This window comes from Nomascus leucogenys, chromosome 10 (assembly GCF_006542625.1).
Source record: "Nomascus leucogenys isolate Asia chromosome 10, Asia_NLE_v1, whole genome shotgun sequence".
Lineage (NCBI taxonomy): Eukaryota > Metazoa > Chordata > Mammalia > Primates > Hylobatidae > Nomascus > Nomascus leucogenys.
In genome coordinates, this window is record NC_044390.1 from 62,988,574 (window position 1) to 63,009,333 (window position 20,760).

Below are 20,760 nucleotides of genomic sequence, written 5' to 3' on the forward strand. Positions count from 1 at the left end.
AAAGTTCAAACTGGGGCCCAGATTCCTGGATCCAAGCTAGGAGAGAGATGGGGACCTGGAGTCCTGGGTTTGAAGAAAAAGAGGCAGGGGACTCTGGGGTGTTGGGAACAGGGACAGAGGTGTTGGGATTTGGCGGTGTGCACGGCAGGCAAAAAGGTCCAGAGGGGTCTGGGGACTCAGATTCCTGGGTCTGAGGGAGGAGGGGGCTGGAGTATGGATTTGGGGGGAGACATCGCTGGTTCCCACTGGAAGGACTGAGGGCCTTATAATCGGCAGAGCAAGCTTAGGGCCGTGTTCTGAGGGGTGTGGGAGGCTCCTGTGCTCTTGGGTTGGATTACATGCAAAAGGGCGAGCCAAGGCCGTGGCTATAAATACCTCCTCAGACTCGGCAGGGGCCCAGACAAGGGCCCTGCAACCTTGTTCTGCAGAAAATCATCATTAGCGCCCCCTGAGTCTTAACAACAATCGAGGCGCTGCCGATACCACAGATACCTTTATTGCTCCCTGGCATTCACATCCTAAGCCCATGCTCCCACCGTCCCATCCGCTACTTCCCGAAAACTCAATCTCCCAACATTCCACGCGGGATAAGAACTACAACTCCCAGAAAGCTCTGCGCTCAGGCGGGCTCCTGTCAGTAGAAGCCCGTGACATTTCAAGGTTCGCGCGCTCGTTTGATATTGGTTCTCAAGGAGACGTGGCCACGGGAGGCCCATGGCGATAATTGGCTGGCAGCTCCTGCTGCTCCAGATCCCAGAGGAGGCGGCGGAGCCTACGGAGTTCACGGTGCAAGGCGTCGTCCGTCACTGGACCAGTGAGGCGCAGGCGCGAGCTCCCCAGGGGGAGGATGAGGGGCGGGTGCGAGGAGAAGCTTTCGAAGATGTCCCCTGTGAGGCCAAAGAAGGCGCGGTTAGAGTCTGAAAGTGGGAGTGAGGTAGTTTGCATCGGGGAGAGCCGAGGCTGCGTCACACCCAAAGGAAGAAAAAAACTACAAACCCCAGCAACTCATGGGGCGGGGTCCGTTCACACTCTACTCTAGGAGCCCCTGGGCATGATGGAAGTTGTAGTTCATACGATGGAAGGCCACCGTTGCCTGGGAAACGGCTTCCCAAATCCCTGAGAAAGAGCTGGGAACTTGCCTTACAGATTCCTAAAGGTGGAGGAGTCAAGTTCAGGGGAGTGAAAGTCCCGAGACCTGGACTCTTAGGGGTGGTGGGTGGGTGGCTGGTGGAGGGAATGGACTAGGGATGCGAACCCCAGAGAATAAAGGGAGCTGGGGGCTTGAACTCCTGTATCTTGACGGGGTAAGGGGCTGGGTCCTGCACTTATGTCCTGGTGGAGGGGAATCTGGGGTTAGAAGGAAACTGGGGATCTGGATTCCAAGATCCTGAGAAAAGAAGAAAGGTGCGGTGGTTCACGCCTGTAATCCCAGCACTTTGGGAGGCCGAGGCGGGCGGATCACGAGGTCAGGAGTTCGAGACCAGCCTGGCCAACACGGTGAAACCCCCGTCTCTACTAAAGATACAAAAAATTAGCCAGGCATGGTGGCGCGCACCTGTAATCCTAGCTACTCGGGAGGCTGAGGCAGGAGAATCGCTTGAACCCGGAAGGCAGAGGTTGCAGTGAGCCGAGATCGCGCCATTGCACTCCAGCCTGAGTGACAGGGCGAGACTCCGTCTCAAAAAAAAAAATGAAGAAGAAAGCTGACAGCCCCAATGCTGTATCCCATTGCTCCTCACCTGTGTCCACAGCCTCCCGCTCTGCAGGGGGAGGGTCCCATGCGGCTGGCGGCCCACGGCCAGGGCCCAGCTGGTAGTGGCTGAGCAGATGGTGCAGCTGGGCGGGGGTCAAGGTGGGGTGGTCGGTTCTTAGGCTGCTCCATGAAGCCTGGTGGGAAGACCAGGTGAGAGGTTGATGGTCATTATGGGGCAGTCGAGAAATGAAATGGAAGGGCTTCCATAAGGGGTGTGGGTGTGGCGGGAAGATAATGGCATCTCTGCAGTGTCTTCCGGGCACTGTGAAGTCTGTTTATCACTAAAGTGATGGTGGGGAAGGGTGTGCTCCCAGCAATTTTTAAAAATGTGATTTGCCTCAGGATAACTGAGGAGACAGGAAATGAGTGGGGTGGAAATAAATAAGATTGGCCATTCGTTTATATTATTGAATCTGGTGATGGTACTTGGGGATTTTTTTTTTTTTTGTCCTTAAAGAGACAGGGCCTCATTCTGTTGCCCAGGCTGGAGTGCAGTGGCGCGATCATGGCTTGCTGCAGCTTCAAACTCCTGGGCTCGAGTGATCCTTGGCCCCAGCCTCCAGAGTAGCTGAGACTACAGGCATACACCACCACACCTGGTTAATTTTTTGTAGAGACGGGATCTCACTGTGCTGCCCAGGCTGGTCTCAAACTTCTCAAAGTGCTAGGATTACAGGCATGAGCCACTGCGCCCAGTTGGGATTCATTATTCTATGGTGGCCACTCTATATCTGTTTTACAATGTCTACACCTGCTGTAGCTGACGTCAGAACCATCAATGTGCTTAGCATCACAGACTCCACCTAGACTGCCTGAGTTCAAAAATCCCAGGTGGGTCAGTTATTACCTTCCAGCAGGTCACCATCCCCTAGTCTCCTCATCCCTAAATTTGGAGAACAGGAACTATCTAATAGAGTTGGTATGAGGATGCAATATGGCAGAATTGTAAAGTACTTGGAACGCTGCCTGGGGTTTATTAAATGCATGGTAAACTTTCTTATTGTTTTGAGACAGGGTCTTGCTTTGTCACCCATGCTGGAGTGCAGTGGCATGACTGTGGCTCACTGCAGCCTCAACCTCCTGGGCTCAAGCAGTCCTTCCACCTCTGCTTCTGGAGTGGCTGGGACCACAGACGTGTGCCACCACACCTGGCTAATTTTTAAAATTTTTGGTATAGATGGTGTCTCCCGTATGTTGCCAACTGGTGTCAAACTCCTGGGCTCAAGCAGTCCTCCCACCTTGGCCTCCCAAATTCCTGGCATTACAGGCATAAGCCACTATGCCCAGCCCATTATAAACATTTGATATAAATAAATAAATGTCTATGGGGGACCGTTTTTGTAAGATATTTAAAAAGAAAGGAAAATAAAAATAATTGAAATTGGCCAGGCACGGTGGCTCACGCCTGTAATCCCAGCACTTTGGGAGGCCAAGGCAGGCGAATCCCCTGAGGTCAGGAGTTCAAGACCAGTCTGCCCAACAAGGTGACACCCTGTCTCTACTAAAATTACAAAAGTTAGCTGGGCATGGTAGCACGTGCCTGTTATCCCAGCTACTCAGGAGGCTGTGGCAGGAGAATCGCTTGAACCCAGGAGGCGGAGGTTGGAATGAGCCGAGATCATGCCATTGCACTCCAGCCTGGGTGACAGAGTGAGACTCCGTCTCAAAAAAAAAAAAAAAAAGGAAAAATAAGTGAAATCAAGCGAACTGTCCTACCTGATTCTGTTTCCTCATCCGAAAAATAGTCAGTCACCTACTTCGATGGGGCTTTGTCAGCATTAAACTAGAAGTGCTAAACAGTGTGCCTGGCAGGTAGTTCATGTTCAATGAATGTTTTAATCATCATGTTCCTTGGTCTCATACCACACTTTCTGACTCAGCATGTCTGAGTGAGGGACCCTGGAAACTTTTTTTTTTTTTCTGGAGACGGGGTCTCGCTCTGTCGCCCCGGCTGGAGTGCAATGGTGCAATCTTGGCTCACTGCAGCTTCTGCCTCCCAGGTTCCAGCGATTCTCCTCCCTCAGCCTCCAGAGTAAACAGGATTACAGGCGTGCGCCACCAAGCCTGGCTAATTTTTGTATTTTTAGTAGAGACAGGGTTTCGCCATGTTGGCCAGGCTGGTCTCAAACTCCTGGCCTCAAGTGATCCACCTACTTAGGCCTCCCAAAGTGTTGGGATTATAGGCGTGAGCCACTGCGCCTGGCCTGGAAACTATTTTTAATAAGTTCCACCAGGATTCAGACACAGCTGAGTTTAGTCATTGTTGGTGCTGGCTTCCTTCTACCTGCCAATGTGTTACCTACAGTGTCTGAGCTGGGGCTGGGGATGGCATAGGGTTCAAGGGGAGCTCCAACGGTGAGCTGAATATAGAAGGTGGCTGAGGGGGGTTGAGGAGTCAGAGGTCAGGGGTCAGGTACAGCTGACCAGCAGTCACCTTGAGCAGGGAAGTGCGGGGCACACAGAGCAGGTTCACAGCCATGGAGAGTTTCCGGAAGAACTCAGTGGCAATGTCGCCCAGCCCAGCTCCCTGTAGCCAGTCCAAGACAAGGTCCAGGTTGGTTCGGATTTGAACAGCTCGGGACCATTGATAGAAAGGCCGGCCTTGACCTGTGGGCATTAAAGGTATGAGAGGCAGTTGGTTGGCTGGACTCTGTCCTCCTGCCTCCCAGACTGTTCGTATCCTTCAGCCTGGGATCTGGAGCTTGTTCTCCAGGGTACCCAAAGGTGAGGCTTGAGCCCGTGGTGTGTCTAATTTGACCTGAGTCTCAGTGGCTCCTGTCTTTACCTCCCTGACAGCTCCCAGCCAACCTTCACCTCGTTCCATCAGCGAGTTGAGAAGGGATGCGTTGGAGAAGAAGAACAAGTAGCCAAAAGTCTGAGACACGAGGTCAGGGTGTAGCTCGCACTGGCTGGTCAGCTCCAAGGCTGCCTGGAACACGCCCAGGGTAGGTCTCAATCCTGGAGGCATGGCCCCCAGCTCCGCACCAGGCCCCGGCAGCTCTGCACCGGCTGTGAAAGGGTTACTATCCAGGAGAGCAGGCAGCGTTGAATACAGAGTCTGAGGAAATAGAGAAGTGGAAACAAGTGATTGGACTACAACTCCCAGGAAGCTTCAGGGTAATAGAGCATGAAGATAGTGGGGAGCTCCACCAAAGTCTTCTGGGAGTTGTAGTCCATTCTACAGTCAACACCCAAAGGGCCTGCATGAGCAAATCCCTACTTGGTAGAAGGGTGTATAAGTTTCTTGAGTATTTTAAGATCACCTCTTGTGCATTGTGGGACTTGTAGTTCTCAGCAGAGAGCTCAAGGAGGACAAAGGATACTGGACAAAGAGTTCCCTTTCAGTCAAGGATTATTCATCCCGAATTCCCGAAGGAAAGAAAAAGAATGGAGAGTCAGGAAGTGGGAGTGGGATGGCAGTTTGCCAGTGGAAAATGAGATCAGGCCAAGGACAGGAAATGAGGTCAGAAACAGAAGAAATAAACGCACACTTGGCAGGAATGTACAGGAAGTGAAGGAGGAAAAGGCTTCACAATCCAGCCTGCTAGAGGAACTTAGAGACTGATAGTTATCTGTCCCAAAAGATCCTCTCTCATTCTTGCACATAGGGCATCAGGCCCACCATAAGCCAGAAACCCTGAGAATGCCAAGAAGCGGTGTTAAGGTCAAGGGTAGTGGTGGGGAAACTGGGGCAGAAAGCAGGCCCTTCCAGGAAGGGCACTCAGAGAAAAAGATCTGTCGTTCTGAAAGGGAAGTGAATTCAGAGCTGTAGGAAGTGAGGTCAGCAAGCGAAGGACGTGGGGCCTGATGAAAGAGGATCTTCAGTTTAAATCACAGTTCCTGGCACTATTTGATCTCTAGCTATCTATCAATCATTTATCTGTCTATTATATATGAAACTTAACAGTGACTGAAGAGTAGACTTAGAAAGTGGGAGATTCAGAAGGTGGTAATGGTGATGTTACCAGGTAGTGAGGTCAGCCTGTCAAAAGTGGTGATGATTACTTTTTTTTTAAATTTTGTTTTATTTTATTTTACTTTTTTGAGATGGAGTCTGTCTCTGTCACCCTGGAGTGCAGTGGTGTGATTTCAGCTCACTGCAACCTCCGCCTCCTGGGTTCAAGCGATTCTTCTCCCTCAGCCTCCTGAGTAGGTGGGATTACACGCACGCGCTACCATACCCAGCTAATTTTTGTATTTTTAGTAGAGACGGGGTTTCACCATGTTGGTCAGTCTGGTCTCAAACTCCTGACCTCGCAATCTGCCCACCTTGGCCTCCCAAAGTGCTGGGATTACAGGCATGAGCCAGTGCATCTGGCTTTATTTTAATTTTTTGAGACAGAGTCTCGCTCCATCTCCCGGGCTGGAGTGCAGTGTCATGAAGTAATCTTGGCTCACTGCAACATTCACCTCCCAGGTTCAAGTGATTCTTGTGCCTCAGCCTCTCCAATAGCTGAGATTATAGGCGCAGGCCACCATGCCTGGCTAATTTTGTATTTTTAGTAGAGATGGGGTTTCACCATGTTGGCCAGGCTGATCTCAAACTCCTGACCTCAGGTGATCCACCCACCTCAACCTCCCAAAGTGCCGGAATTACAGACGTGAGCCACCGCGTTTGCCCAGGTGATGATTACAAAGGAAAAGAAGCTGGAAGGCAGGAAGTGATGTAAGCTCAAATAAGTGGTGTCAGAACAGCAAAGTCCTTGGGTGAGATGGGATGTCATGTCAGAGAAGCAGAAAATCTTGAGTCAAATAGTGACATCAGAGCCACACAGTGTAGTTCAAACAAGAAGTGATGTTACCACAAACAGGAAGTGATATTACGTGAAACAGGAAGTGACGCTATGTCAAACAGGAAGCAAGAGGCAAGGGCCAACCTTGGTGAGGTAGTAGACAGACTGCTGGAAGGTACACATGATGACCTCATCCAGGAGGGCCATGGCCTCATCACATAATTCCAAGTCATTGCAGAGCTGTGGGTCTGAGGACAGGCTTGGGGTTAAGAGGGAGAACCAGAAGTTGGCAGCCAGGAGCCCAGGTCCCCAGGTGCAGGGCATGATGGGAGACTTGGACAAGCCTGAGCCTGGTTCAGAGCTCACCCTCTTGGTCAGCCTCCTTCTCCATTTCCAGCACCTTCTCCTGCACAAAGCTAAGCAGCTCCGTGGTGTTGGCCATCCACAGCATGAGTGGCCGCAGCTCCACAGACACAGCTTCAGGAGTTAGGGGCACCTCGGGGACCCCCTCAGGGTGGCTTGAAAAAGAGGAAGGAATTTGTGATCCCTGCCCAACCCTCTTCATAGTTTACAAACCCCAAGATCTAAGTCTTAAGTGGGACAGCAAGACCAACCCCCATTGTGCAGCTGGAAAAGTTGAGTGCAAGGAGAAGCAGAAACTTGCACTGAGACATGCATGGGGTGAACACAGAACTAGATGCAAAACCCAACCCCTGCATCCCTCCAGACCGCTCTGCTCAGAATTTCTCTTACTTTTCTGGCTGACGGTCTCCAATTTCCTTAATCTTTTCCTGTGGAACAGTAAGATCAGAATCAAGGTGAGGGGGATCCACTGAGGGGCTTAAGAGTTAATACTCTGGTTTTTCTAGAAGCACAATTCTCATAGAGACTGGTCCTACTTTTCTTAGAGATGGGGTCTCACTATGTTGCCCCGGGTGGTCTCCAACTCCTGAGCTCAAATGATCCTCCCACCTTGGCCTCCCAAAGAACTAGGATTACAGGCATGAGCCACTGCAACCGGCCTTCACTCTTCATACAGATTCTTTTTTTTTTTTGAGATGGAGTTTCCCTGTTGTTGCCCAGGCTGGGGTGCAATGGCTCAATTTTGGCTCACTGCAACCTCTGCCTCCCAGGTTCAAGCGATTCTCCTGCCTCAGCCTCCCAAGTAGCTGGGATTGCAGGCATGTGCCACCACGCCCGGCTAATTTTTTGTATTTTTAGTAGAGACGGGGTTTCACCATGTTAGCCAGATGGTCTTGATCTCCCGACTTCAGGTGATCTGCCCGTCTTGGCCTCCCAAACTGCTGGGATTACAGGCATGAGCCACCACGCCTGGCTCTTGAGACAAATTCAAATCCCACAAGCTTTAGAATGGTCTCTCCTTAACTTTTTAAAACACACACACCCTATGGTTATGCGTGGTCTAGCTCCTTCAGGTCCTCTTCTCCAATTTTTTCCCCCAAGAAACTCCTTAAACCTCTCTGGTTAGGCCCTAGCTCAATAGGATGGAACGTTTCCCCGATTCTGATTGGTTTCTTTCTGGAACTTCCATCTGTAGGTCCAGTGGCTTTGTGCTTCCTCGCCTCCAAGAATGAACTCGCTCACTGCTATCCAAGCTCCAAGCCCAATGGGCTGCGGTGAATTCTCACACTGATCTCTCTCAACTTCACATCCAGTGGGATCTCTCCCCCACTATCTCCCATAATGGTTTCTTCCTAAGGTGAGTTCGTGCTTAGGTGAGCTCTCCTAAGGTGAGTTTGGGCTTCCCTTTAAGTGCAGTGGTCTACATCTCCCAGCATTCTATGGGGGGGGCGGGGCTTGCTTAATAACCCCAAAACGCCGGGTGTGGTGGCTCACACCTGTAATCCCAGCGCTTTGGGAGGCCGAGGCGGGTGAACCACGAGGTCAGGAGTTCCAGACAAGCCTGGCCAATATGGTGAAACCCCATCTTACTAAAAATACAAAAAATTAGCTGGGCGTGCTGGCAGGCGCCTGCAATCCCAGCTACTCGGGAGGCTGAGGCAAAAGAATCATTTGAACCCCGGAGGCAGAAAAAAAAAAACAAAAAACAAAACAAAAAACCCCAAAACCTCAAATCCTTCCCGAGGCGTCATGGGAACAGTAGTTTCATCCAGCTCAGCTATGAAAAGGGTTGAAGGTGGGGCGGGGAGGCTGGAGAAGGGACTTGGGGCGCTGGTGGGGTTGGACGGCGATTGGGGGGCGCTCACCCAGACGGCCTCCTTGATGAGCCGGGCCAGGCGGCCCAGCAGTCTCGGCAGGTGGCCCAGCTCCAGCTCACGGGCGGAATGCTGCACGCACAGCGCCAGCAGCGTGGCGGGCCCGAGGGGCGGCAGGTCTCCCGCGCCGGCGGCTGCGGCGCGCACGATCTCGCCCAGCAGTGCCTCCTCCTCGCGCGGCCGGAAGCGCAGGACTGGCTCACGGCCGTCCAGGTAGGCGGCCAGTGCCTCGCCGCGCTCCTGCAGGCCGCGGCCGCACAGGCGACAGGAGAAGGCCCAGCCAGGGCCCGGCGGCGTGGCCCCGGGGCGCGCGGGCAGCCACGGCGGCCTCGCAGGCCCCGAGCCCCCAGTGCGGGGGTCCTTGTACATGAACAGGAAGTGCTCGCCCAGCCCCAGGAGGTCGCCCGGGTGCAGCTCAGCCTCCCGCAGCAGGAGGCACCCGTTGTGCGTGACTGGGGCGCCCCGGGACGGGCGCACCATGGCCGGGTGCTCAGGGCCCGCGCGCACTGTGCAGTGACGCGGCAGGATGTCCGGGGCGTTGAGGAAGGTGTCCACATAGGGAGCTGGGGACCCGCAGCGGCCCGACGAGTTCCCACCTCGACCAAACACGTGCTGCTCTCTCGTCATCACATACACCACAAAGTCCTGGAGGGGAAACGAGGATGCACTAAGGACATCAGTTCAGTACAGATCTTCAGATCTGTTTTCTCTGTTTTCTACAACAACTCTCCTATTCCCACCAACTTTTTTTTTCTTTTTTCTTTTTTTTAGATGGAGTCTCGCTCTGTCCTCCAGGCTGGAGTCCAGTGACACGATCTCTGCTCACTGCAACCTCTGCCTCCTGAGTTCAAGCAATTCTCCTGCCTCAGTCTGTTGAGTAGCTGGGATTACAGGCACCCACCACCACACCCGGCTAATTTTTGTATTTTTAGTAGAGAAAGGTTTTCACCATGTTGACCAGGCTGGTCTTAAACTCCTGATCTCAGGTGATCCACCTACCTTGGCCTCCCAAAGTGCTGGGATTACAGGCGTGAACTGTCGCGCCCGGCCCCCCACCGACTTTCAATAAACACTCCAAGGAGATCTGGGATCTCAAAGGACTCTCTAAGCACCCCCACCGCCACTGAGTGGACTCTTCCCAGGTACTTTGTATGGTGGATGGTCCCATAATGCCCATCCCGAAGACCAGCTATGTACAAGAAGACCCCCCCTTTTTTTTTGAGACAGAGTCATGCTCTGTTGCCAGGCTGGAGTGCAGTGGCACGATCTCGGCTCACTCCAACCTCCCCCTCCCGGGTTCAAGCGATTCTCATGCCTCAGCCTCCCGAGTAGTTGAGACTACAGGCGCGCACCACCACGCCCAGCTAATTTTTGTACTTTTAGTAGGGACAGGGTCACCATGTTGGCCAGGATGGTCTCGATCTCTTGACCTTGTGATCCGCCTGCCTTGGCCTCCTAAAGTGCTGGGATTACAGGCGTGAGCCACCGTGCCCAGCTGGAGACCCATTTCTTAATGTGGGCTCTACCATTTCTTTCCCTCAAGCATTAGATGCTTCCAAGGAGATCCCAATTTCTAAAATGAACTGTCCAGCTACCCTCACCCTCAAAGAATGGACCTTTCCAAGGAAATCTCCTTTTCCCCATCCCTGGTCCCACCTGTCCATTATTTCACCCCCACCCCACCATGATAAAGGCTTCCAGATTTATTTCCCCTTCCAATAATAGTTTTTCTCAATATTCCTAAAGCAATGAATGGGTACTTTTAAAGAGATTCCTTTGGACGGGGCATAGTGGCTGACACCTGCAATCCCAACACTTTGGGAGGCTGAAGCAGGCGAATCACCTGAGGTCAAGAGTTCAAGACCAGACATGGTGAAACCGGTCTCTACTAAAAATACAAAAATTAGCCAGGCATGGCAGTGCATGACTGTAGTCCCAGCTACTTGGGAGGCTGAGGCACAAGAATCGCTTGAACCCAGGAGGCAGAGGTTGCAATGAGCCAAGATCACACTACTGCACTCCAGCCTGGGCAACAGAGTGAGACTCAAAAAAAAGAGGCCGGGTGCAGTGGAGACCAAGGTGGGCGGATCACCTGAGGTAGGGAGTTTGAGACCAGCCTGACCAACATGGAGAAATCCTCTCTCTACTAAAAATACAAAATTAGCCGCGCAAGGTGGCTCATGCCTATAATCCCAGCTACTCGGGAGGCTGAGGCAGGAAAATCGCTTGAACCTGGGAGGTGGAGGTTGCAGTGAGCCGAGATCGTGCCATTGCACTCCAGCCTGGGCAACAAGAGCAAAATTCTGTCTCCAAAAAAAAAAAAAAAAAAAAAAAGAGAGAGGTTCCCTTGGAACAAAAGTTTCCTCCAATTTCTTCTTCCCCTGAGTGCGCACTTCTAAGGAGACCCCCTTTCTACAGTGGACTTACCCATTTCCCACACCATGATGATCTCACTTCCAAAGAGACATACTCCTACAATGGACTCACCTAGTACTCCCACTCCCCTAACGGAGGATTTCAAAGAGATAATCCCCCTTCCATCAATGGATGTTCTCAATATTCCAGTCCCCGAAAAGGGCATCTCCAAAAGGATCTCCATATGGTGGGCTCTTCTGGTCACTCCACGTATAAATAAATGCCTTCACGGACAACCTTTTCTTACCATGGAGTGTTCCATCTCATTTATCAAATGAAGACAGGCATTCCAGAAGACCTCGTCCTAAAAAATGGACTCTCATCTCCAATCCATAAATGTAGAACCACTCAATCTGACCCCCTTCCATTCACCAACCATGTCTGAGACAACAGGCATCTTGACATGCATAGATCCCCCTTCTACACTAAATTCTACCATTACCCCTACCCCATGAATGGATGTTTCCAAAAAGACTCCTACCTCCAAAAGATTTGCTCATCTACCCTTGTAGAAAAATGGGCCTTTCCAGTCTTACCACCTTCTGAAGGTAGAATCTCCTGTTCTTCATTCCTGTCTGAAGGAATGGGACGACCCAAAATAAAAGCCCTCTTTCTACAATGGGCTCTCCTGCTCCCTAACCCAGGAAGGGATGCTTTCTCGGCACCTACAATGAACTTTCACATCACAGCCACTCCATGAATCGACAAACCCAAATGAATTCCTACAATAGATTCACCTGGTATTCCTGCCTCCAAGGAATGAACAATTCAAATGAAACCTCTTTTTTTCTCTCTTTTTTTCTTTTTTTGAGACAGGGTCTCTCACTCTGTCATCATACTGGAGTGCAGTGGCATTATCTTGGTTCACTGCAGACTTGCAGACTCCACCTCCTGGGCTCAAGTGATCCTCCTACCTCAGCCTCTCAAGTAGCTAGAATTACAGGCCTACACCACCACACCTGGCTAATTTTTGTTTTTCGTTGTTGTTGTTGTTGTTGTTGTTTTTAAGATGGAGTCTCGCTCTGTCGCCCAGGCTGGAGTGCAGTGGTGCGATCTCCGCTCACTGCAAGCTCCGCCTCCTGGCTTCACATCATTCTTCTGCCTTAGCCTCTTGAGTAGCTGGGACTACAGGTGCCACCTCGCCCAGCTAATTTTTGTATTTTTAGTAGAGACGGGGTTTCACCATGTTAGCCAGGATGGTCTCGATCTCATGACCTCGTGATCTGCCTGCCTCAGCCTCCCAAAGTGCTGGGATTACAGGCATGAGCCACCGCACCTGGCCTGTTTTTCGTTTTTTATACAGACGAATTGCCACCTGGAAGAATATGTCCTTCCAATTTGACCACCTTCCCAAAAGAGACCCTCGTGTTCTCCAGCCTTGTCTAGAGGAATGGCTGTTATGATATATGCAATCCTCTTACTACAGTGAGCTCTCCCCATCTCCTTGCCCCCACAAGGAGGAATGAATTCTTCCATACAAGCTCTTTCCTGAAGAGAGTCTTACCTTCTCACCCATATACACAGTCAAGCTGCCTAACCCAACTGGATCTTTCTGTGACCGTAAAAATGGAACTGTCGAATAAGCTACACCACCTTCTTTTTGTTTTTCATTTTTTATACAGACAAGGTTTTGCCATTGGTCCCAGCTGTACTTGTTTAGCTTGGCTGTACCATTGTTAACCATTGGTTGGCCACACCATAAGGATAATTCAATCGATATCTGCTCATAAATGAATCTTTCCAATAACACATTACTCACTCTCCCTGCTGGAGTGCAGTGGTGTGATCTAGGCTTACTACAGCCTAGACCTCCCTGGGCTCAGGGGATCCTCCTGCCTCAGCCTCCTGAGTAACTGACACTACAGATAGGTGCCACTACATCTGGGTAATTTTTCGTCCTTTTTTGTAGAGACGAGATTTCACTGTTGCCCAGGCTGGTCCCAAACTTCTAGTCTCAAGTGATCCTCCTGTTTCGGCTTCCCAAAGTGCTGGGATTACAGGAGTGAGCCACTGTGCCCAGACAACATGTTACATTTCTATTAATGCAGTAACTTCCCACTGATCCTCAACCACCAATCCTTTCTTTCTCTTTTGTACCAATCAAGTTCTATTGGTACCCAGCTATGTAAAATAGATAGAAGGATCAATACCACCTGCCTCCATCAATAGTGGTCAAATTGTTCCAATGTAAAGCATCACCTTCTAAAAATGGGTCAGTGCTGGCCAGGCGCGGTGGCTCACACCTGTAATCCCAGCACTTTGGGAGGCCGAGGCAGGTGGATCACTTGAGGTCAGGAGTTCAGAGACCAGCCTGGCCAACACGGTGACACCCTGTCTCTACTAAAAATGCAAAATTTAGCTGGGCATCGTGGCAGGCGCCTATAATCCCAGCTACTCAGGAGGCCGAGGCAGGAGAATTGCTTGAATGTGGGAGGCAGAGGTTGTAGTGAGCCAAGATCGCACCACTGCAGTCCGGCTGGGTGACAGAGTGAGACTCCGTCTCAAAAAAAAAAAAAAAAAAAAAAAAACAGGAGAGTCGGGGGAGCCAGTGCACTCCTACGAAGAAAACACAGGCTTATCCAGAACATGATCCCAGGCACCAAACGACTTCCCTGCCCTAGAAGGTGGACTCCCGTTACTCCTTCTCAAGAAATAGATTCAAGAAATAGATATTTCCAAGGCGATCTTTCTTTTAAAAAAATTTTTATTTAAAAAAAATTTTAGGCTGGGAGCGGTGGGTTATGCCAGTAATCCCAGCACTTTGGGAGGCCGAGGCGGGCGGATCACGAGGTCAGGAGATCGAGACCATCCTGGCTAAACGGTGAAACCTCGTCTCTACTAAAAATACAAAAAAATTAGCCAGGCGTGGTGGCGGGCGCCTGTAGTCCCAGCTACTCGGGAGGCTGAGGCAGGAGAATGGCGTGAACCCAGGAGGCAGAGCGTGCAGTGAGCCGAGATCGCGCCACTGCACTCCAGCCTGGGCGACAGAGAGAGAGACTCCGACAAAAAAGAAAAAAAAAGTTTATTAAAAAAAAATTTATTTTAGAGACAGGGCCTTTGTGTGTCACCCAGGCTGGTGATGGTACAGTGGTGCCATCATAGCTCACTGAAGCCTCGACCTCCTGAGCTCAAGAGATACTTCTGCCTCAGCCTCCCGAGTAGCTGGGACCACAGGTGCACACCACCACGCCCGGCTTTTTTTTTTTTTTTTGAGATGGAGTCTTGCTCTGTCTCCCTGGCTGGAGTGCAATGGAATGATCTCAGCTCACCGCAACCTCTGCCCCCCGGGTTCAAACAATTCCCCTGCCTCAGCCTCCTGAGTAGCTGGGATTACAGGCGTGCGCCACCACACCTGGCTAATTTTGTATTTTTAGTAGAGACGGGGTTTCTCCATGTTGGTCAGGCTGGTCTTGAACTCCCAACCTCAGGTGATCCACCCCCTTGGCCTCCCAAAGTGCTGGGATTACAGGCGTGAGCCACTGCGCCCGGCCTAATTTTTGGTAGAGAAAGGATCTCACTATGTTGTCCAGGCTTGTCTCGAACTTCTGGCCTCGAGCAATTCTTCCACCTTGGCCTCCCAAAGTGCTGGGATTATGAGAGTGAGCCGCACGCCTGGCGGGGATCTTCTTTCTACAATGGAGTCTCCTTAACGAAGACAGTGCTTTCCTCCAACTTTGAATAAAGTGAACTATTCCCTATTTCCTTCTCCAGTGGACTCTTTCTCAGCCATCTACTCTCCCTGTCCTGTGAATCTCACCTGTGAATCTCTACTCTTCTGTGAATCTCTACTCTCCTGTGAATCTCTACTCTCCTGTGAATCTCTACTCTCCTGTGAATCTCTACTCTGGAACCTTGAGGGACCACGCCCCACTAGAGTACCTGAGGCTAGCGCGCCCCTCGGCCTTCTGGGAGTTGTAGTTTTGTTGCTCACCCACCAACAGGTGGGGTATAGGGCTCTGGGCGTGCGAGGCTGGGGCGCCGCTTACCTGGGCGTCCTGGTAGCCCTGGAGCAGCAGGAAGTAGGGGCGGTTGCTGGGGGCCTGGATGAGGCACTGAGTCAACTGATCGAAGTCCCCGGGGTCTGCAGTTCCGATTTGGGCGTCGGCTGCCCCTGGGGCCATGCTAAGTGCCTGCTGTCTCCGCTCCTGCTGCCGCCGCCGCCGCCCCTGAAGGCTAAGCTCCGACACGCTACGCCGCAAGGACAAGTTTTCCGAACGCTCCTTGCCTCCAGACCCAGCTGGGGCCCCTGATCCCGTGCCTGGGCCAGGACTGGCCAGCGCCGCCCCACCCGACGCCGCCCGGGAGCGGTTCTTCTGTGGCCGCCACGAAGGGGCGCCCGTGCCTGCAGAGAAATGGAGAACAGTGAGGCTGAGCCTGGAAAGACAGGGATAGATACAGAGTTGCAGATTATGAGACAAAGAACTGGTTGCAGAGAGGTGAGGCTGCTTCCCACATTTAGGATTTAGGCTTTTGCATATTCTGTTCCCTGTGCCTGGAACACCTTTCTCTCCTGATTAATACCCATCTTGCAGTTTTCAGCTCAGGAATTTCATTCATTCTTCTCCATTGAATCATTTGTTCTTCTTTTTTTTTTTTTATTTCAATACGGAGTCACGCTCTGTCGCCCAGGCTGGAGTGCAGTGGCACGATCTCAGCTCACTGCAACCTCTGCCTCCCAGATTCAAGCAATTCTCCTGCCTCAGCCTCCCAAGTAGGTGGGATTACAGGCGCGCACCACAACGCCTGGTTAATTTTTGTATTTTTAGTATAGATGGGTTTTCACCATGTTGGCCAGGCTGGTCTCGAACTGGTCAGTCTCGAACTCCTGACCTTGCGATCCGCCCATCTCAGCCTCCCAAAGTGCTGGGATTGCAGGCATGAGCCACAGCGCCCAGCCCATTTGTTCTTTTAACAAGTATATAGGCCGGGCATGGTGGCTCACGCGTGTAATCCCAGCACTTTGGGAGGCTGAGGCGGGCGGATCACAAGGTCAGGAGATCGAGACCATCATGGCTAACACGGTGAAACCCCGTCTCTACTAAAAATACAAAAAATGTGGCGGGCGCCTGTAGTTCCAGCTACTGGGGAGGCTGAGGCAAGAGAATGGCGTAAACCCGGGAGGCGGAGCTTGCTGTGAGCCAAGATCGTGCCACTGCACTCCAGCCTGGGCGACAGAGCAAGACTCCGTCTCAAAAAACAAAACAAAACAAATATTTATTGATTACCTACTACATGCTTAGGACTGTTCAACTCACTGGATAACAGAGAAGACCCTGCCCTCCAGGAGATTGAAACCACCTCTTCCTAAACACCCTTCCCTGACAGCCCAAGTTGAAGCAGGTGAGTGCACAACCGGGTACTCTGGGCTTTTTCTGGACCCAGCAGGAAACCTGGCACAGAGTAGGCACCGAGTGGAAATGAGCCGAATGAATGGACTGATGTGTTTCCCACTAGGCTTGTGAGATATGGGAGGGTGGAAACCTCATCTGTCAACGTCCCCACTGTATTCCCCAGTGCCCTGAAAACTGTGTGGCCAGGCCGGGTGCGGTGGCTCACGCCTGTAATCCCAGCACTTTGGGAGGCTGAGGTGGGTGGATCACTTGAGGTCAGGAGTTCGAGACCAGCCTGTCCAACATGGCGAAACCCCCATCTCTACTCAAAATACAAAAAATCAGCCAGGCGTGGTAGTGGGCACCTGTAATCCCAGCTATTTGGGAGGCTGAGGCAGGAGAATTGCTTGAACCGGGAGGTGGAGGTCACAATGAGCCATGATCGTGCCACTGCACTCCAGCCTGGGCAACAGAGCAAGATTCCATCTCAAACAACAACAATAATGACAACAACAACAAAAAAAGGAAAATGTGTGGCCTACACCAGGTGCTCAATGGATACTTTGTCGAGGGGGTGGCGGAGACAAGGATTATAATCGTCATTCTTTATTAAGCACCTACTCTGTGCCAAGCCCTGTGATAGGCCCTTTATATACATTGAATATATTATCCCATTGAATCCTCACCTAGGATTTTACTGAGATTAACTGGCACAGAATGGGTTGGAATCCAAACCCCAGTTCAAAGCCCATCAGTTGAATTGCTATAACATTCTGTCTCCCAAAGGGAGGCTCAGATACAGAAAAGCGTTTAGAAGGCTCCCTGAGCAGACCCGTGCTCTCAATGCGCCAGGTCCCACCCCTGCCAGGCACGGTCCAGCATCAGCTATTTGACCATTGACACTACCTTCTGTTCCAGGCCTTCCTTCGCCTCTACATTGATATCTTCCTTCAGCCCCTTCCTTTCCCATGTGATCCCACTTGGCAGCCAACCCAGCCTAAGGCCCTCTTATCCAAGGCCTGCCCCTCGAGGCTCCGCCCATCTTGGCCTCAGCAGGCCTGATCTAGGAACCTGTATTCACTCACTCTGCAGGTGTCGCCCCCTTCTATGCTCCACCCACATAGGCCCTGCTCAATAACCACCTCAACCTACTTGGCAGAGCTGCCTCCTACTACAGAGACCCATGCGCATTACATGCCACCACTCCTCGCGGGACCCAACAGTTTTTGCGCCAGACCACGCTTTTCCACAAGCCCCGCCCCACCACAGGCCCCGCCCATCTGCTCTGCATCGCTCCCAAGAACGTTGTCCCTGCTTACTCTTCCGGCTCCTAGCTCTCTCCAATTCCTTTTTCTTTTTCTGGAGGAGTTTTTTTTTTTTGTTTTTTTGAGACGAAGTCTCGCTCTGTCCCCCAGGCTGGAGTGCAGTGGCGCGATCTCGGCTCACTGCAGCCTCTGCCTCCTAGGTTCAAATTATTCTCATGTCTCGGCCTCCCGAGTAGCTGGGATTACAAGCATGCGCCACCACGCTCGGCTAATTTTTGTATTTTTAGAAGAGACAGGTTTTCACCATGTTGGCCAGACTGGTCTCGAACTCCCAACCTCAGGTGATCTGCCCGCCTCAGCCTCTCAAAGTGCTGGGATTACAGGCGTGGGCCACCACGCCAGGCCAGGACTAGTTCTTTAATTCAAAAAGACCCTTGTCAATATTCAGTATCAAAACAGTTGCACTGTTGATTTCTCTTTCTCCTAATTGGCCCCAAGAGACCACATCAAAGGAGAGTACATTTTAAGCCATTAAGCTGCAGGATGTACACCTAACAGACCTCGCAGAAACCCTACCAGAAAGTGGGGATTGGTTAGAGAAAGAAACTCAAAGATCAGCAAATTGCTAGTGTCTTCTAACCTACCACACAGGGCGAATCCCTTAGGCCCCTGCGGACTCCTGCCCATTCCACTGGACTCCACAAACGCTCCTCAGGATCTACTACTCCGCAGACCCCGCTACACACCCCACCTCCTCCAAGGCAGTCTGAAATGCCTGCAGAAGGCCCTAACCCCAATTCGGAGCCACTTCAGGCTACTCCAAGCCACCACCAGCAACCAGCCCCCGCCCCGCCTAAGCCCCAAGCTCGGCCCCTGTAAAACTCCTGCTCAATCAACAAGCCCCACCCAACTCTCAGGCCCGCCCATCTGGCCGCCCCCGGCCCTGCTCTAGCTCTGCCTTCCACCTGCTGGAGTCCTACACGCACCGTCCAGTTCCCCCCCGCGGGCCCCGCCCCCAGCCAGCCTGCGAGACCCACAAGCCCTGCCCCACGGACCCCGCCTCTCTGGCGCCAAGTCCCCGCCCCAGAGCCCCGCCCGCCTCTCACCTTCGTTGTCCACGGCCCCGAAGGCCTCCTGCTCCAGGCGCCGCGCCTCCTCGCGGCCGCGCAACTCGAAGCGCCGCGCCCAGCCGGGCCGCGCCCGCCACAGCTCCTGCACCAGCAGCGGGCGCTCGGAGTCGCCCAGCACGCGCAGGTGCTCCGCCCGCCACTCGCCGCTTCCCACGCCCGCCGCCGCGGGCCGGCCCAGGGCGTCGCACAAAGCGAAGGCGTCCACGCAGCTGCTCTCGCCGGGGCCGCCGCCGGGGCTGCCGGCCAGGCCGTAGCGCTCTAGCGCCTCGGCCACGAGCTCGCGCGCCGTGGAGCGCGCCGTGGCCAGCACGCTCTTGTAGTTGGCGCCCGATGCCAGTCCGGCGCCGAAGATCTTGAGGACCCCCGGGGGCGCCGTGGCGCGGGTAGCCAGCGGGGGCTCGGGGGCCACGCCCGCCGCCAGCTCCGGCAGCTTCTTCTCGCTGGCCCAGCGCTGCGCGCCCCCCGGGGTCCCAGGGCCTCCCGCGCCGCCGGACCCCGTGGTACCGGTCCCCGAGCCCCGGAAGAGCTGGGAGATGCGCTTGGCGCGGCTACCGGAGGCTCCTCCGGCCGCCTTGACAGCGCCCACTCGCCGCAGCTCCACGTGCGGCGGTGGCGGAGGTAGCGGCTCGCTGCTGCGGCTCCCCGTGTCCGACGAAGAAGACCTGGGAGTCCGCCGGGGAACAGAGTCGCGGGAGAGAGACCCAGAACGACACGCCAAGACGGGGATGGGGGACAGATTAGGAGGGAAGTGGGCAGAGACCCAGAGAGAGGACAGGGACCCAGGGTGGATGGACGGGGCGGGGGTGAGGGTGGGGACAGAGACGCCAGGCAAAGAGAGAGAAAAATAAATAAATAAAGGCAAGTCCCACCGAAGGAAATTCCAAGAGGTGAGCAGGGAGGGGAGAAAGGAAGGTGAATCAATCTCCCTGCTCCTTCTGTCCCCATCCCCGTTCTCATCCGGCCTCACTCCACCTCCTGGCCTAGCTCTTACTCCCACCGCGCCCTGGTATCGCTGTACCCCACCGTCTCCCCCTGCCCACCAGCTCGCTTGCCCAATTCAGGACGAGGACCAGAGCCAGCCCTTTGCAGGGACTGGGCCGTGAACAGGGACAGATGGGAGGCAGGTGTGCAGGGGCAGGAGTCTTGCAGAGATGGCACTCACTTGACAGAGGCTGCGCTGGGCCAGCGCCGCCCTAGCTTCGCTAGCTGCTTCCTGGGGGAATTGATCCACAGGCCCACGGGGAGATGAAGCTTCCCGAAGCGGGGGCTTCCGCCCTCCTTCCGTTCACCAGATAGCATGGCCCTAAGGGACGGCGGGTAAGGCCCCAACTCCTAAGGCACTCTTGTGGGGATGGGGTGGAGGGAACTTGGACTCCGAGTCAGAGGGAGGAGGGGACTGGGGCTCAGACTTGGCGAGTCCAGGGGGAGGAGAGGGATGGTACCCTGGATTCCTGGGTCCTGGGATGGAAGATGGCTGGGGTACTGAGTCTTGGGTCCCAGGGAGGAGGGGTTTGGGCTGCTGGGTCCCTGGCTCTTACCCTGCTTCGGGTCCGGCACACCCGGAGGCCCTGGCTCCACTGGCCTGGGTCAGTTCCACTGCTCTTGCCTCTGCCACGGCTCCCAGCACTGGGTGGGGGACAGGAAAAGGCAAGAGGAAACCCGGCAGGAAGAGCGGGGAGGGGGCGTCCTGTGAGGAGACCAGGCCTGGGGGAGGAGATCTGGGTAGGGTTGGCCCTGCCCCATTCCTTGATTCTGGAATTACATCGCAGGCAGTTGGTCCCCTCCAGGACCCAAGGGTCCCGGTTTCCCGCCCTTCCTCCCGCAGGCTGGAGCCCGTCCCCAGACCTCTCCTCTCGGGGAACCAAAGGCTAGAATCAGTCCCGTCCCGGGGAGTGAG

General features: G+C 53.4%; 1 protein-coding gene across 1 annotated transcript; it reads right to left on the bottom strand.

The window, feature by feature from the left end:
• Window positions 1-474: 474 nt before the first annotated feature.
• On the bottom strand, window positions 475-20,718 carry RASIP1 (Ras interacting protein 1). The gene is made up of 12 exons (XM_030821006.1): window positions 20,402-20,718; window positions 20,026-20,166; window positions 18,840-19,525; window positions 15,125-15,480; window positions 8,715-9,368; window positions 7,240-7,277; window positions 6,853-7,004; window positions 6,631-6,734; window positions 4,568-4,811; window positions 4,188-4,360; window positions 1,740-1,887; window positions 475-887 (listed from the first exon to the last, which is right to left on the bottom strand). Exons 2-12 carry the CDS (start codon window positions 20,160-20,162, stop codon window positions 688-690), a joined length of 2,892 nt encoding a protein of 963 aa, XP_030676866.1. The 5' UTR covers window positions 20,163-20,166; window positions 20,402-20,718; the 3' UTR covers window positions 475-687.
• Window positions 20,719-20,760: the final 42 nt, after the last annotated feature.

Excerpts from the sequence above, each read along its gene's own strand:
- RASIP1 (XM_030821006.1), bottom strand. The coding sequence starts at position 20,162 with ATGCTATCTGGTGAACGGAAGGAGGGCGGAAGCCCCCGCTTCGGGAAG. Across the intron at positions 9,369-15,124 it reads AGGGCTACCAGGACGCCCAG|GACTTTGTGGTGTATGTGAT; the intron begins GTAAGCGGCGCC and ends TTTCCCCTCCAG. Across the intron at positions 4,812-6,630 it reads CTGTCTACTACCTCACCAAG|ACTCTGTATTCAACGCTGCC; the intron begins GTTGGCCCTTGC and ends CTATTTCCTCAG.